Source organism: Eschrichtius robustus, chromosome 8, assembly GCF_028021215.1.
Source record: "Eschrichtius robustus isolate mEscRob2 chromosome 8, mEscRob2.pri, whole genome shotgun sequence".
NCBI classification, from domain to species: Eukaryota; Metazoa; Chordata; class Mammalia; order Artiodactyla; family Eschrichtiidae; genus Eschrichtius; species Eschrichtius robustus.
In genome coordinates, this window is record NC_090831.1 from 73517125 (window position 1) to 73530186 (window position 13062).

A 13062-nucleotide genomic window follows, 5' to 3' on the forward strand; every position below is an offset into this window, starting at 1 on the left:
CTGAGTTGCATACTTTAGTGGAAGCTTTATGACCTTGGAAGGTCTCTCTGGGTTGATCATATCACTTAGGACTTAAGGATTTTTTTTTTTTTTTATAAAGTGACATACGCTTTTTTTTTTTTTTTTTTGAGGAATTCCTTTATTTTTATTATTTATTTATTTATTTATTTATTTTTGGCTGTGTTGGGTCTTCATTTCTGTGCGAGGGCTTTCTCTAGTTGCGGCAAGCGGGGGCCACTCTTCATCACGGTGCGCGGGCCTCTCACTGTCACGGCCTCTCTTGTTGCGGAGCACAGGCTCCAGACGCGCAGGCTCAGTAGTTGTGGCTCACGGGCCTAGTTGCTCCGCGGCATGTGGGATCTTCCCAGACCAGGGCTCAAACCCCTGTCCTCTGCATTGGCAAGCAGATTCTCAACCACTGAAGGATGTTTGATTCTAGAGGAACTATGAGTTGCTTTCAGATACTAAAAGTTTTGATTTTAAATAGTTTTCATTTTCATTTTATGACTTCCTTTAGGTCTTTAATCCCATTGCCCAATAATATTCAAAGAAGTAACTGACTATTTCTGTGATTTTTAAGAATGGGAAAATGATGCCTTTTCTTAGTTTAGCTTGCTTTTGGTGGTAAGCATATTCTCAACTGAGCTTAATCAGTGAATCTAAGCTTGACTCTGAATGAAGAGAGATAACAGAAATGGACCAGTTGAGAAATGGTGGAATAGAGGTTTATTTTCCTAGGCAATATTAATTATCTTTCATATATGAATTTTTGTTATTCCCTTTTTAATTTCAAATAGATTTTTAAAACTTAATGATGTTAATCTAAAAGCATCAAAAATTAGCAGTGTTTTTCTCAGAATTTCTTAATACCTTTTGAACAATTTATTAACACTCTACTTGTTGAGTGCATCGGCCATTTTAACAGAAAAAAAGAAAGAAAGTGGCACTAACATATAAAACGTTTATTTTTCTCATGCGCAGAGAAGTTTGGAGGAGCTCAAAGGGGTTAAAACATGTAACCAAGGATCTAGGCTCCTTTGGTCTTTTTCTTCTGCCATCTTTAGCCTTTGCCTCTCCTCCTCTTAGATGCAAGACATTTGCAGTAGTAATAGGCATCACGTCTGCATTCTTGGGAGCAGAAGGAAAGGCACAAAGCAAAATTCTTCTCCTTGCAAGGTTTCTCTACTTTTTAATTAGGAAGAGAAGGCCTTCCCATGGATTGCTGATTGTAAAGCATTGGCCAGAGTGCAGCCACATGCATGCACACACAGTTCCAAGCTCGGAGTAGAGGAGTTTGCTCTCCCACTGTAGAGTTTGCTCTACAGTACAGGGAGGCAAGGGAGAATGGGGCTGGAATGGTTATCAAGTGAGCTAGATTATGGTGTGTGTATCGCTGGGCATAGAGAAAAGGAGCATTTAAAACTTTGCCACTTGTGTAAATGTTTCTTCAGGCTGTGCTGTACTCGTAATGTCAAATCCCGAATCTGTGCTTATGAACATCATTTTATTGGCAAGATAAGGTGTTAAAATAAGAACGTTAAGGTTAAGTTCATGTATTAGAATATCATTACTGTTCTTTCCTTTCCTCTGGCAGCCTAAAGACATAAGTGAAGAAGACATAAAAACTGTGTTCTATTCATGGCTACAGCAGTCTTCTACTACCACACTTCCTCTGATAGTATCAAAGGAAGAATATATTAAGTTGGAAATGAAAGATGGTGAGTATATTTTATTTGTTATTTCAATATTTTTCCTATTAGAGAAGTCAGAAAATTTTTCATTGTTTTTCCAACTTGTGATATGTATGAACAGGAAACCTAATAATGATAATTAAACAGTAGATTTTACGTATCAAAGAATGCCTCTGTTTAAATTTAAATAAATTTAAATTTTAAGTTATTTCATCTCAGCTTCAGTACTAACTACATTTATTACCTTCCTTTTAATAGGGTTGAAGGAGTTTTCTCTGAATATAGTTCATTCTTGGGAAAAGGAAAAAGAAGAAACTCTTTTTCTGTTGAGTACCAATCTGCTACAGAAGATGACAATAGAAGTAATTACATACTATTGAATATTTAATGAAATAATATTTTCACATGTGATTGATTCTAAAGTATGAATTTACCTGTTACCTTGCATCCTAAAGTGTATTAGAAACTTGAATGATAAGAGTAAGGAATAACTTGATTTAAAATATTTTATTCTATAATCTCTTTAACTTATCTAAACAAATTGTTGATTTATCCTAAATTTGAAATTGATGCCTCCACACAATTAAGTTTTAAGAATAGAATTGATCGTGTTAACTAGCAAGTGGATCATGATTTTAAAATCTTCTAGTACTGAAATAAATGAAAACTTAGCTTAGGGGGTTAATTTTTTTAATTCATATTTTTATTTGTAGTTTTGCTGCACAACCCGTGTTATTTTGTCAGTTCTTTATTTCTCAACTCTTCACAAATATTATCAGATCACTTTTCTTCCAGAAATATTTTTAAAGTGCTCCTTTTAGAATATTATGTCTTGGTTAAGATATTCACTCTTGTCCTTATAGAATTAAAGATTCTCTAGTCATTTAGAATTTCAGTGGTTTGAAATTAGACATTATTTGTCTACTTTTGAAATATAATTTAAGGAATACCATTCAGAGAAGATACAAATTTAAGATTGTGAAAAGAAATAAATGTGACACAAATCAAAATTGCAAATAAGGATATATCTGTAAACTCTATTAAGAAGATGACATTCTTTACTGCTTGTTAACCATAAATATTTATATTCCTTGGACGAGTAAATTATTATTGTTAGGGCTATTTTAAGTTATAATCTTGCATGTACAATATATCTTTTCTCTCTGGTGTAACAGAATCAGCAATTCAGTTTCCTGGGACCCAAGAAAAACAGGCTAAAGGTATAACTTTGAAATGTAAAATTCATTTTTCCTTGCTACTATAGGTCCTTCTGGATCCTATGGTAAAAGAAGAAAACAGTGAGGAAATTGACTTTATGCTTCCTTTTTTAAAGCTGAACTGCTTGGGGTAAGAAGTTATGGCCAAACTAGCATGTTTAGACACATGTTTGACATTATCTTTGCCAGGGCTTTTATGTGTAAATGTTAAATTAGGTGTTAATATCATTGACTAGTCTTACTAATGCAATAGTAAATATTTTTTTCAAGGATTGTTTCTGTTTTCACACCTGGCTTAGTAATTTGCCTTCTCTTCTTAGATAACTAAAAGTCTGGAACTTATTAGAAATTTTACTTTGAGATTTGATTTGTGAAAAGAGAGCCAACTAGATATGACCTGGATCATACATGCTTGAATAAAACAATAATCCTTTAAAATTAATAAATTAATTTTAAAAGTTAAATCCAAAAACATTAGTTGAATGTTTAAAAATATTTCAAATTAAGTTATTCCTTCACTGTCTTACTGATGTACTGATTGGGGTTATTAGTGTTTTCCTCAACTGTAAGACAAACAAATCTGAAAAGAACCTCCTCAATTTAGCTCTTAATACAGTATAAGAATCTCACATAAACATTACTTCTTAGAATTCTTCACAGAGGCCTTTAGTAGATATAGTAGTAGTGATTTGATTTCCTGTAATAGTATAGTCTATAAATGTTTTAGTAAAAGGATTAAACTATAAAGTAACAATGCTTAAATGTGGCATGATATTCAAGTATAAAGTAAAATCTCTTCGGTTCAGACTAATTTTAGGAATTTATGATATTTATTATCAGAAATAAACTGGCAGAGTTAGGAAGTAGGTCAAAGTTCATATTTGTGTAATCTACAGCTTGAAACTGGATTTCAAAAATGACGGTTAAGAGGAAATAAGTCTTCAATTATGCTAACACTTGAAAAGCACTCATTTATGATAATGTTGGATGACAAACCAGAAATCATTTTCAGGGGGATATTTGTATGCAGTAAGACAAATTCCTTAAGGAGTACTATTAGGGCAAAACTTTTAGTTACTGCACATGTTTGAAAGTAATAAAAATAGTTTTAAAATCTGTGACTCAGATTTGGCACTAATTCATTTTACTTTCAAGTAAGGGAGCATTTTTAAGATTTTACTCTTTATTAACTCATTAAGTAGCCTGGGAAGAAAAGTTTCAGAATTTTTTATAGCTAGATTTTACCCTGTTTCAGTGTTTTATCATGCAATTTACATGTTTGCAGAGGAGTGAACTCCTTAGGCGTCTCCTCCGTGGAGCACATCACTCATAGCCTCCTAGGACGCCCTTTGTCTCGGCAGCTGATGGCCCTTGTGGCAGGACTTAGAAACGGAGCCCTTTTACTCACGGGAGGAAAGGTATGTGGTTAAAATGTGCTCATTTTCACTAATTAGCAATTTTTAATTCCTCTCTTTGGGTTTTGATCATCTATTATATAGGGTTGTTGATACCAGATATGGAAAGCATTCATTCATTCACTAATATTTTTGAGTGCCTGCTGTTAGATATTGGGAACATGGCGATGAATAAGGTGATGGTCTCCCTGCACTTTTTCTATATCAATTGATATGATTGTATGTATTTTCTTTTTTAGGATGTTGGTAGGGTGTTAATAAGGTTGATTGATTTTCAAATGTTCAACCAACCTTGCAAATCTGTAATAAATCCCACTTGGTCGTGGTCTATTATTCTTTCCATAATAGCTTATGGAAAAACCCGAACGAACTTTTTGGCCAACCCACACATTGCTGGGTTCTGTTTGCTAATATTCTGTTGAGGATTTTTGCATGTAAGTTCGTGAGCAATATTAGCCTATAGTTTTCTGTTTTTGTACTGCGTTTGTCTGGATTTGCTCTCAGGGTAACACTGGCCTCGTAAAATAAGTTGAAAAATGTTCCCTCCTGTTCTGTTTTTTGGAAGAGATTGTATAAAATTGATGTTAATTCTTTAAAATGTTTTGTAAAATCTCCACTGAAACCATCTGGGCCTAGAGATTTCTTTATAAATTCAAAGTCCTTAATTGTTTCATTTTGGCAGGCATTTGGTAGTTTGTAGTTTTTGAGGAACTGGTCAAATTTATGAGCATAAAGTTGTTTGTAACATTCTCTTACTGTGCTTTTAATAGGTGCAGAATCTGTTGTGATGTCCCATTTCCTGTTATTGGTGATTTGTATCTTCCCTTGTTTTAATCTTTGTCAGTCTTGCGAGAGGTTCCCTGCCCTTTTAAGGGGCTTACAGTTTTATTCTCTACCAATGCAGTATTTTTTCCAGGGCTACAGTGTGGTCTTTGTGAGTCTTCGTGCTTTTTTTCAATTCAAAATTATAAGGCTTTTTCATTTCTATTCACTTTTAACTCTAGTATAATAACTTTTTTTCCCTCTTACTAGCCCAGTTGCTCACTTTTGATTCTTACTTAAAATATAACAACTACTCCAATAATCTAAGTTTCCACTTTAGGAAGCTAGAAAAAGAAGAACAAATTAAATCCTATGTAAGCACAAGAAAAGAAATAATAAGAATTAGAGCAGAAATCAATGAATTGAGAACAGGAAATCAGTAGAGAAGATCAGTGAAACCAAAAGCTGGTTCTTTGAAAAGGTCAGTAAAATTGATAAGCCTCTAGCCAGGCTAAGAAAAAAAAGAGGATACAAATTACTAATATAAGAAATGAAAAAGTGGATATCAGTACAGATCCCATGGACATTATAAGGATAATAAAGTAGTGATAGTAATAAACAACTCTATGCCTAAAAATTTGATAACCTAGATGAATAGACCAATTCCTTGAAAGACACAGTCTGCCAGAACTCACACAAGAAGATATGGACAATATAAAAAGGCCTATATCTATTAAAGAAATTGAATCAGTAATTAATAACTTTCCAAAACAGAAAGCACCAGGCCCAGATGGGTTCACTGGTGAATTCTACCAAACCCTCAAGGAAGAAATTATACCAGTTCTCTACAGTCTCTTTCAGAGGATAGGAGCAGAGGAAATACTTCCTAACTCATTCTGTGAGGCCAGCATTACCAAATAACAAAACCAGACAGAGGCATTACAAGAAAACTACAGACTAATATCTCTCATGAACATAGATGCAAAAATCCTCAACAAAAGATGAGCAAATCAAATCAACGAATGTATTAAAAGAATTATATACCACAATCAAGTAGGATTTATTCCAGGTATGCAAGGCTGGTAAAATACAGCAACTACTCTACATGTTTTCTAGATTACCTGTGTCAGATTTCAAAATATATCATCATGGTAGAATATTTATTTTGAAAAACAATATCCTATTGATTCAGAAACCAGAGTTCCACTGTCTCACATAGAGGTAGCGTGATTAATAGAAAGAGCAAGTAGAAGACCTGAATTTGAGCCCCACCTTTGTTATATACTTACTGGCTGTGACCTCAGGCAGTTTTCAGTTTCTTACCCTGCCTTTTAGGATTAACCTCACTTAAGAGAAATAATATATATGAAAGGTGCTATACAAATGTGAATTACTTTGAGTGAGAGAAAAGGCCCTCTGATTAGGCAAAAAGTGACAGGTGGGGCCTACACCCCAGCACCCCTAATTTCTTTATTCTTTGGGGTCCAGTGACTTTAAATATAAATGCAGTTCTGTAAACTATAATGATGGTAGTATTGTTGAATGCCTGCTAAATTTCAGACTTTGCACAATAAGCTTGGCTGTTTTTCCAGTTCACAGTAATGAAAAGCAAAATATTACAGCTGGTGCAGGGGTGTTAAAGCTAGACAAAGCAACAATGGTAAGAAATAGTAGTAGATTGGACTTCCCTGGTGGCACAGTGGTTAAGAATCCACCTGCCAATGCAGGGGACACAGGTTCAAGCCCTAGTCCAGGAAGATCCCATGTGCCACAGAGCAACTAAGCCCGTGCGCCACAACTACTGAGTCTGCGCCCTAGAGCCCATGAGCCACAACTACTGAGCCTGCATTGCACAACTACTGAAGCCCGCATGCCTAGAGCCCCTGCTTTGCAACAAGAGAAGCCACCACAGTGAGAAGCCTGTGCACCACAACGAAGAGTAGCCCCTCCTTGCTGCAACTAGAGAAGGCCCACACGCAGCAACGAAGACCCAACTCAGCCAAAAATAAATAAATTTATTAGGGGAAAAAAAAGGAAAGAAATAGTAATAGATTGAGGGAGGAAACCTATATTAAAAGAATTATAAAAACCTAACAGTGGCAGACGTAGAGAATGGACTTGAGGACATGGGGAGGGGGAAGGGTAAGCTGGGATGAAGTGAGAGAGTGGCATGGACATACACTACCAAATGTAAAATAGATAGCTAGTGGGAAGCAGCCGCATAGCACAGGGAGATCAGCTCGGTGCTTTGTGACCACCTAGAGGGGTGGGATAGGGAGGGTGTGAGGGAGGGAGACGCAAGAGCGAGGAGATATGGGGATATATGTATACGTATAGCTGATTCACTTGTTATAAAGCAGAAACTAACGCAGCATTGTAAAGCAATTATACTCCAATAAAGATGTTATAAAAAATAAAATGAACACAGAATCCAAAAAAAAACCTAACCGTGTTCAGTCTTCTAAGGGGCACTTACAGCAATGTTTAGCAAAATTTAAATATGTGTACCTTTTGATGTAGTAATTACACTTCTAGAAATTTATTCTGAAGGTATAATCTGACAAATAAGTAAACATATATGTATGGATATTTATTTTAGCTTTACTTATAATAGTTAAAAAGTGGGAGTAGCATAAATATACGCCAGGAAGGGTCTTGATAAACACATTATGGTCCAGTACATCCTCACAGTGGTATTGTACTAGGGAGCTGATGCAGCTCTATATCTGTTGATAAAGAGGACAATGATTTATTGTAAACCCTCAGGAATACTGTAATCCTATGTTCATAAATTTGCATAAAATGTGTGTGGAGTGTCTGGAAGGATGATACAGCAAAACAGTTGACAGTAATTAATTCTGTGATGTGGGACGATCACAGATTTTTTTTGACCTTCCTCTACTAAGTATTTACAGTTATTTTGTATTTTTTAAATGTTATTTTATAATCAGGGATGTGGATTTTCTTTTTTTCCCTGGCCGTATTGAGATGTAATTGTTACATAACATTGTGTAGTATATACTTGATTGATGAGGCTGAATCTTGGTGGTTATCACAGTGACCGAGGCTATTTCTGTGACTGAATATATTAAGAGTTCTAATTTAAGCAATTATTTTCTAGGGGAGTGGAAAATCAACTTTAGCGAAGGCAATCTGTAAGGAAGCATTTAACATATTGGATGCCCATGTGGAAATAGTTGACTGTAAAGCTTTACGAGGTATGAATATGGTAATACTCTACATAAATCTTTTTTCTGGTAGAAATGTTACTATTTAATGCTGCTAATCTAATAAATACAAATATCTAATCTTTAACTTTTCTGTTGGTCATTTAGTCATTGAAATTTCTTAGAAATTTTAAATCTTTGGCTTTCTAATGTTTTTAATGTTTCTAATAAAAATTTTAAAACTCTCCATATTTGATGGAGGCCTTTTTTTTTTTTCCTAGCCAAAACTCTTTGTAGACTATGTTCCTGAAAATTCCAACTTACACCACTCTGAGAAAGTTAGTATCTAGAATATACTCTAATGGGTATAGATTCCCTCTGACTTTCTTTGGGACACTCGTAGGGTGGCTGCCTCAGGAGAGGGAAAGTGGGTGGCTAGGGACAGCAAAGAGGAGACTTACAATTTATCACATACAGCTGACCCTTGAACAGTGTGAGTGTTGGGGTGCCAGCCTCCATGCAACCAAAGCTCTTTGCGTAACTTAGAGTCACAGCCCTCTGTGTACGTGGTCCCTCTGTGTCCACAGATTCAGCCAGCCTTGGGTGGTGCAGTACTGTGGTATTTACTGCTGGAAAAACCCACATATAAGTGGACTTGCACAGCTCAAACCCATGTTGTTCCTGGGTCAGCTGTACGCTTGTACTTTTGAAAGTCTTTAACATTTATATTATTATCTATTCAATTTTTTAAAAATCAGAAAGATTTTACTGAGTAGTTAATTTTTCCCCCCTTGGCTACCACTACCGTATAGTCCCAACTAGTCATATTCTGTTTTTTAATCTAGTATATGATACGAAACTAAGAAATGGCCTTTGAAAACCCATTACTTCATATTCTATAAATGTGGTTTTAGAGACACTGTCCATCTCTTTAGAGTCTTGCTTGAAGCCTCATGTGAAAATTTTGTTTGAGAACTAAGTAACAGGAGCTCTTTACGTTGGTTTATGAATTGGTATGTTCTCTGTTCTTTGAAAATTAAAAGTTTGTAATTCACCAGGAAGATTGAAGCCAAATTAATGATTCAAATATAGCAATTCTAGGATCTCTAGGTGGCTACCTTTGTGTTTGATTTTATCTGACTTGTGATCCCCTGCTTTCATTTATATTTTCCCACATCCTGCTTTTATTTTACTGTTTTGTTGCAAGCCATCTGAAATTCTCCATGGAATGAGGCAAGGATAAATAAATACATATGTATAGAAATTATAGTAGCATATTCCTTTTTTCAGTTTTATAAAATTCAATACTTAGTCCTTTGAGGCTGTATTATTTAAACCATGTTAGTGGTTAACAAATTTTAGTGATTGGTATATATATATATATATATAACAAAATACTGTACTGATTGAATTTTCATAGTCAAATCAATATTGAACCTTTCTAATGCTTTCAAGGGCAGCCTGAACTTTCCCAGCCCTCAAATAACAATAAAACCATTTCATATCTTCTGTGTTAAGGAAAAAGGCTTGAAAACATACAGAAAGCCCTAGAGGCGGCTTTCTCAGAGGCGGCGTGGCGGCAGCCTTCTGTTGTCCTGTTGGATGACCTGGATCTCGTCGCTGGCCTGTCTGCTCTTCCAGAACACGAGCACAGTCCCGAGGCTGTGCAGAGCCGGAGGCTCGCACATGGTAACGTACCGCGTTCACTCGCTGGCTGCAGGCCCTTGTCCTTTATCAGACAGCATTTCCAGCCTTCGTAGTAAATCTGCTCTCTGTAGAGAACAGAATATGTGCTATGTAATGTGTTGCTTTTGAGGCCTCTGGTAGCATTCTAAGGTTGCTCTGTATTAGCAAAATCAGTAGAGTCAGAGCAGTGTGAAAATTCTGCAACTTCATCATTAGTCTTTGGGGCCTTTTCATTCTCCTCCACTTATTAGAAATTGCTGAATTGTACAGATTTACTCTTGCTTTGTTCATTTGACAGATATTTCTGTGCACAGTCTATATTCTCAGAGTCTTGGAGAGGAAATAAAAGTAAACAGATATAATGTTAGTACAGAAGACTGATAGTCATAATGATAGCTACCATGTGTTGACTGCCCTTTTGGGGCTAGGGGTTGCTTTGTACTCTACATGCAGATATTCTCCTGGTTTTACAGGTGAGTAAATGGAAATTCAAAGATTATGTAATTTGACCAGGATGACACAACTAGGAGGTAGGTAGGATATGTTCTCCTAGAAGTATGTACAGGGTGTGATAGCACATATACTAAATTGAGGGTGGTGTGGGAAGTTATCCGGGTCTTTTGGGGGGAGTTCATAACTGAGATGAGTTTTGTTTTGTTGCTGTTTTTTTTTTTTTTGGCTGCCTTGGGTCTTTGTTGCTGCGCATGGGCTTTCTTTAGTTGTGGCGAGCGGGGGCTACTCTTTGTTGCAGTGTGCAGGCTTCTCATTGCAGTGGCTTCTCTCTTTGTGGAGCACGGGCTCTAGGCGCATGGGCTTCAGTAGTTGTGGCACACGGGCTCAGTAGTTGTGGCTCGCGGGCTCTAGAGCACAGGTTCAGTAAGTTGTAGCACACGGGGCTTAGTTGCTCCGCGGCATGTGGGATCTTCCCGGACCCGGGATCAAACCCATGTCCCCTGCATTGGCCGGCGGATTCTCAGCCACTGCGCCACCAGGGAAGCCCCCTGAGATGAGTTTTGATGGAGGAGTAGAAGTTATTATGGAACAGTTTCAGGCTAATGAAGATGCAAAGGAAGTGTGGTCCACAGGCAAAGGTACAGAGGTAGAAGAAATCACAGTATGTTAGACAATACTCTTTTGCCTGGAGCTTAGGGTTCAAGGAGAGGATGGGGCCAGGGTGGGGGTTGGAGGATTTCGCAGCCTTCCGCTGGCTGCCTCGAGGTTCTTAAGAGGTGAAATAGATAAAAAATGCAACCACAGTGGCTTGGGTTACCGTAAAATGGTGTTAATCTCACATTTGGAATCCTGTAGCGTCTGCAAGACTTGTTAGTCTAGTGTTTAAGGGAATGCTACAGATTTCTAGGTCAGGACTCAGATATACGTTATTAATGCCTATTTCAGTTCTAACCTCATACCAGCCAAACCTTGCAAAAGCTAGGGTAGAAAGAGATTGTTCAGGAAGTCATAGGAATATGAGCTGTACTTTGCTTATTTAAACTTCCATGTTGTGTTCTATTATCATCCTTCTATAATATTTATTTCAATCCTTGTATAATATTTACTTCAGCGCCTCCTTTTCATTTACTTAATAAGATCTAGAAGAAGGAACCTCACTAGGCATTGTTCTGAGTATACAGAGTTTACAGTGCTTCCTATACCTTCATTAGATTGACTAGAGCCTGGCCAATATTAAGTCCTCAGTAGATAAACTGATGAATGAATGGAAGATTTAACTTTTAAACGGTAAAGAGGAGCCATTCCATTCATACTCCACCTTAAAGCTCAAGTTTAGGTTATTATTTTTAATGAAGGTATGATTTTAAAATTTCATGCTTTTGTGTACTAAGCTTTTACACTATATTACTTAATTCTAGCTTTGAACGATGTGGTGAAAGAGTTTATTTCCATGGGAAGTTTGGTGGCACTGATTGCTACAAGCCAGTCTCAACATTCTCTACATCCTTTACTTGTTTCTGCTCAAGGAATTCACATATTTCAGTGTGTCCAGCATATTCAACCTCCCGACCAGGTAACATACTACTTGTGAAGATTATTGAAATATGTCCTTTTTTTTTTTTTTTTTTGGCTGTGCTGCGTGTTATGCAGAATCTTAGTTTCCCAACCAGGGATTGAACCCATGCCCCCTGCAGTGGAAGTGTGTAATCTTAACCACTGGACCGCCAGGGAATTCCCATATGTCACTTTTTATATAAATTACATATTTTTCAATTTTATTCATGATTTATAGCTTTAAAGTAATGCTTATGTTAGTGATCTTAAGGGTACATAAAAATCAACCTTCAGTGAATGTTTTGCTATTAGATGCACAATTTTCACTTGTAACCATCTGAAATATTACCGGGTGCTTTCCAAGGAAATGTCTTTTTAAAAAACAGCATTTCTTTTTTTTTTTTTCATTATTAAGTTTTCTTTTTTATTCCATTTAAAAAGAAACAAAAACCCTAAAAATTCTGAACTGCTTCATTTCGCATTGGTAAAATCTGTAAATACACTATGGAAATTAGAATTTTTTTTCCGCTTTAGTGAGATATAATTGACAAGTAAAATTATATTTATTTAAAGTGTACAACATGATGATTTGCTGTACGTGTACATTGTGAAATCTTTACCACAATCAAGTTAATTAACACATCCATCACCTCACATATTTACCTTTTTTTAAGCATTTCTTCTTTTAAAAATTTGACTGACTAAACTTTTATTTTTTTTTTTAACCAGCACTAATATTCTGTACCCACTATGACTCTGGCACCCATTTCCAACATGTGGGTTTTTTTCCCCACACCATCAAGCAATTTTTGGACACCAAGTGGGTGTCCTATAATTCAGCTCAATTCTGACACTACCCAGAGATAGCATCAGATTCCACAGGTTAAGGCCTCAGTTCCACAAGACAGCCCTCCAATTCAGATGCCAGTGTTACCTGTGCTTCTGACTGGTGATAAGTCAGAGGTTCCCATTGTTCCCTCTTTGGGTTCAATTAATTTGCTAGAACAACTCACAGAACTTGGGAAACTGGTTTACTCACTAGATTACCAGTTTCTTACAAAGAATATTAAAGGGTACAAATCAACAGTCAGATGAAAAGATACATAGGATGAAGTCC

The 13062-nt window shown here is 36.3% G+C and overlaps 1 protein-coding gene across 3 annotated transcripts in view; it reads left to right on the forward strand.

Moving 5' to 3' along the window:
• Positions 1-13062, forward strand: part of PEX1 (peroxisomal biogenesis factor 1) — a 70789-nt gene that overhangs the window by 23199 nt on the left and 34528 nt on the right. For all 3 annotated transcript variants that reach the window (XR_011074848.1, XM_068550676.1, XM_068550677.1), the window contains exons 7-13: positions 1595-1718; positions 1950-2053; positions 2956-3038; positions 4194-4326; positions 8207-8303; positions 9771-9941; positions 11810-11964. Coding sequence is in view for 2 of the 3 variants with exons in the window: in XM_068550676.1 (XP_068406777.1) it covers positions 1595-1718; positions 1950-2053; positions 2956-3038; positions 4194-4326; positions 8207-8303; positions 9771-9941; positions 11810-11964 (867 nt within the window). In the remaining variant the exon portion in view is untranslated. The remainder of the gene's footprint in view (positions 1-1594; positions 1719-1949; positions 2054-2955; positions 3039-4193; positions 4327-8206; positions 8304-9770; positions 9942-11809; positions 11965-13062) is intronic.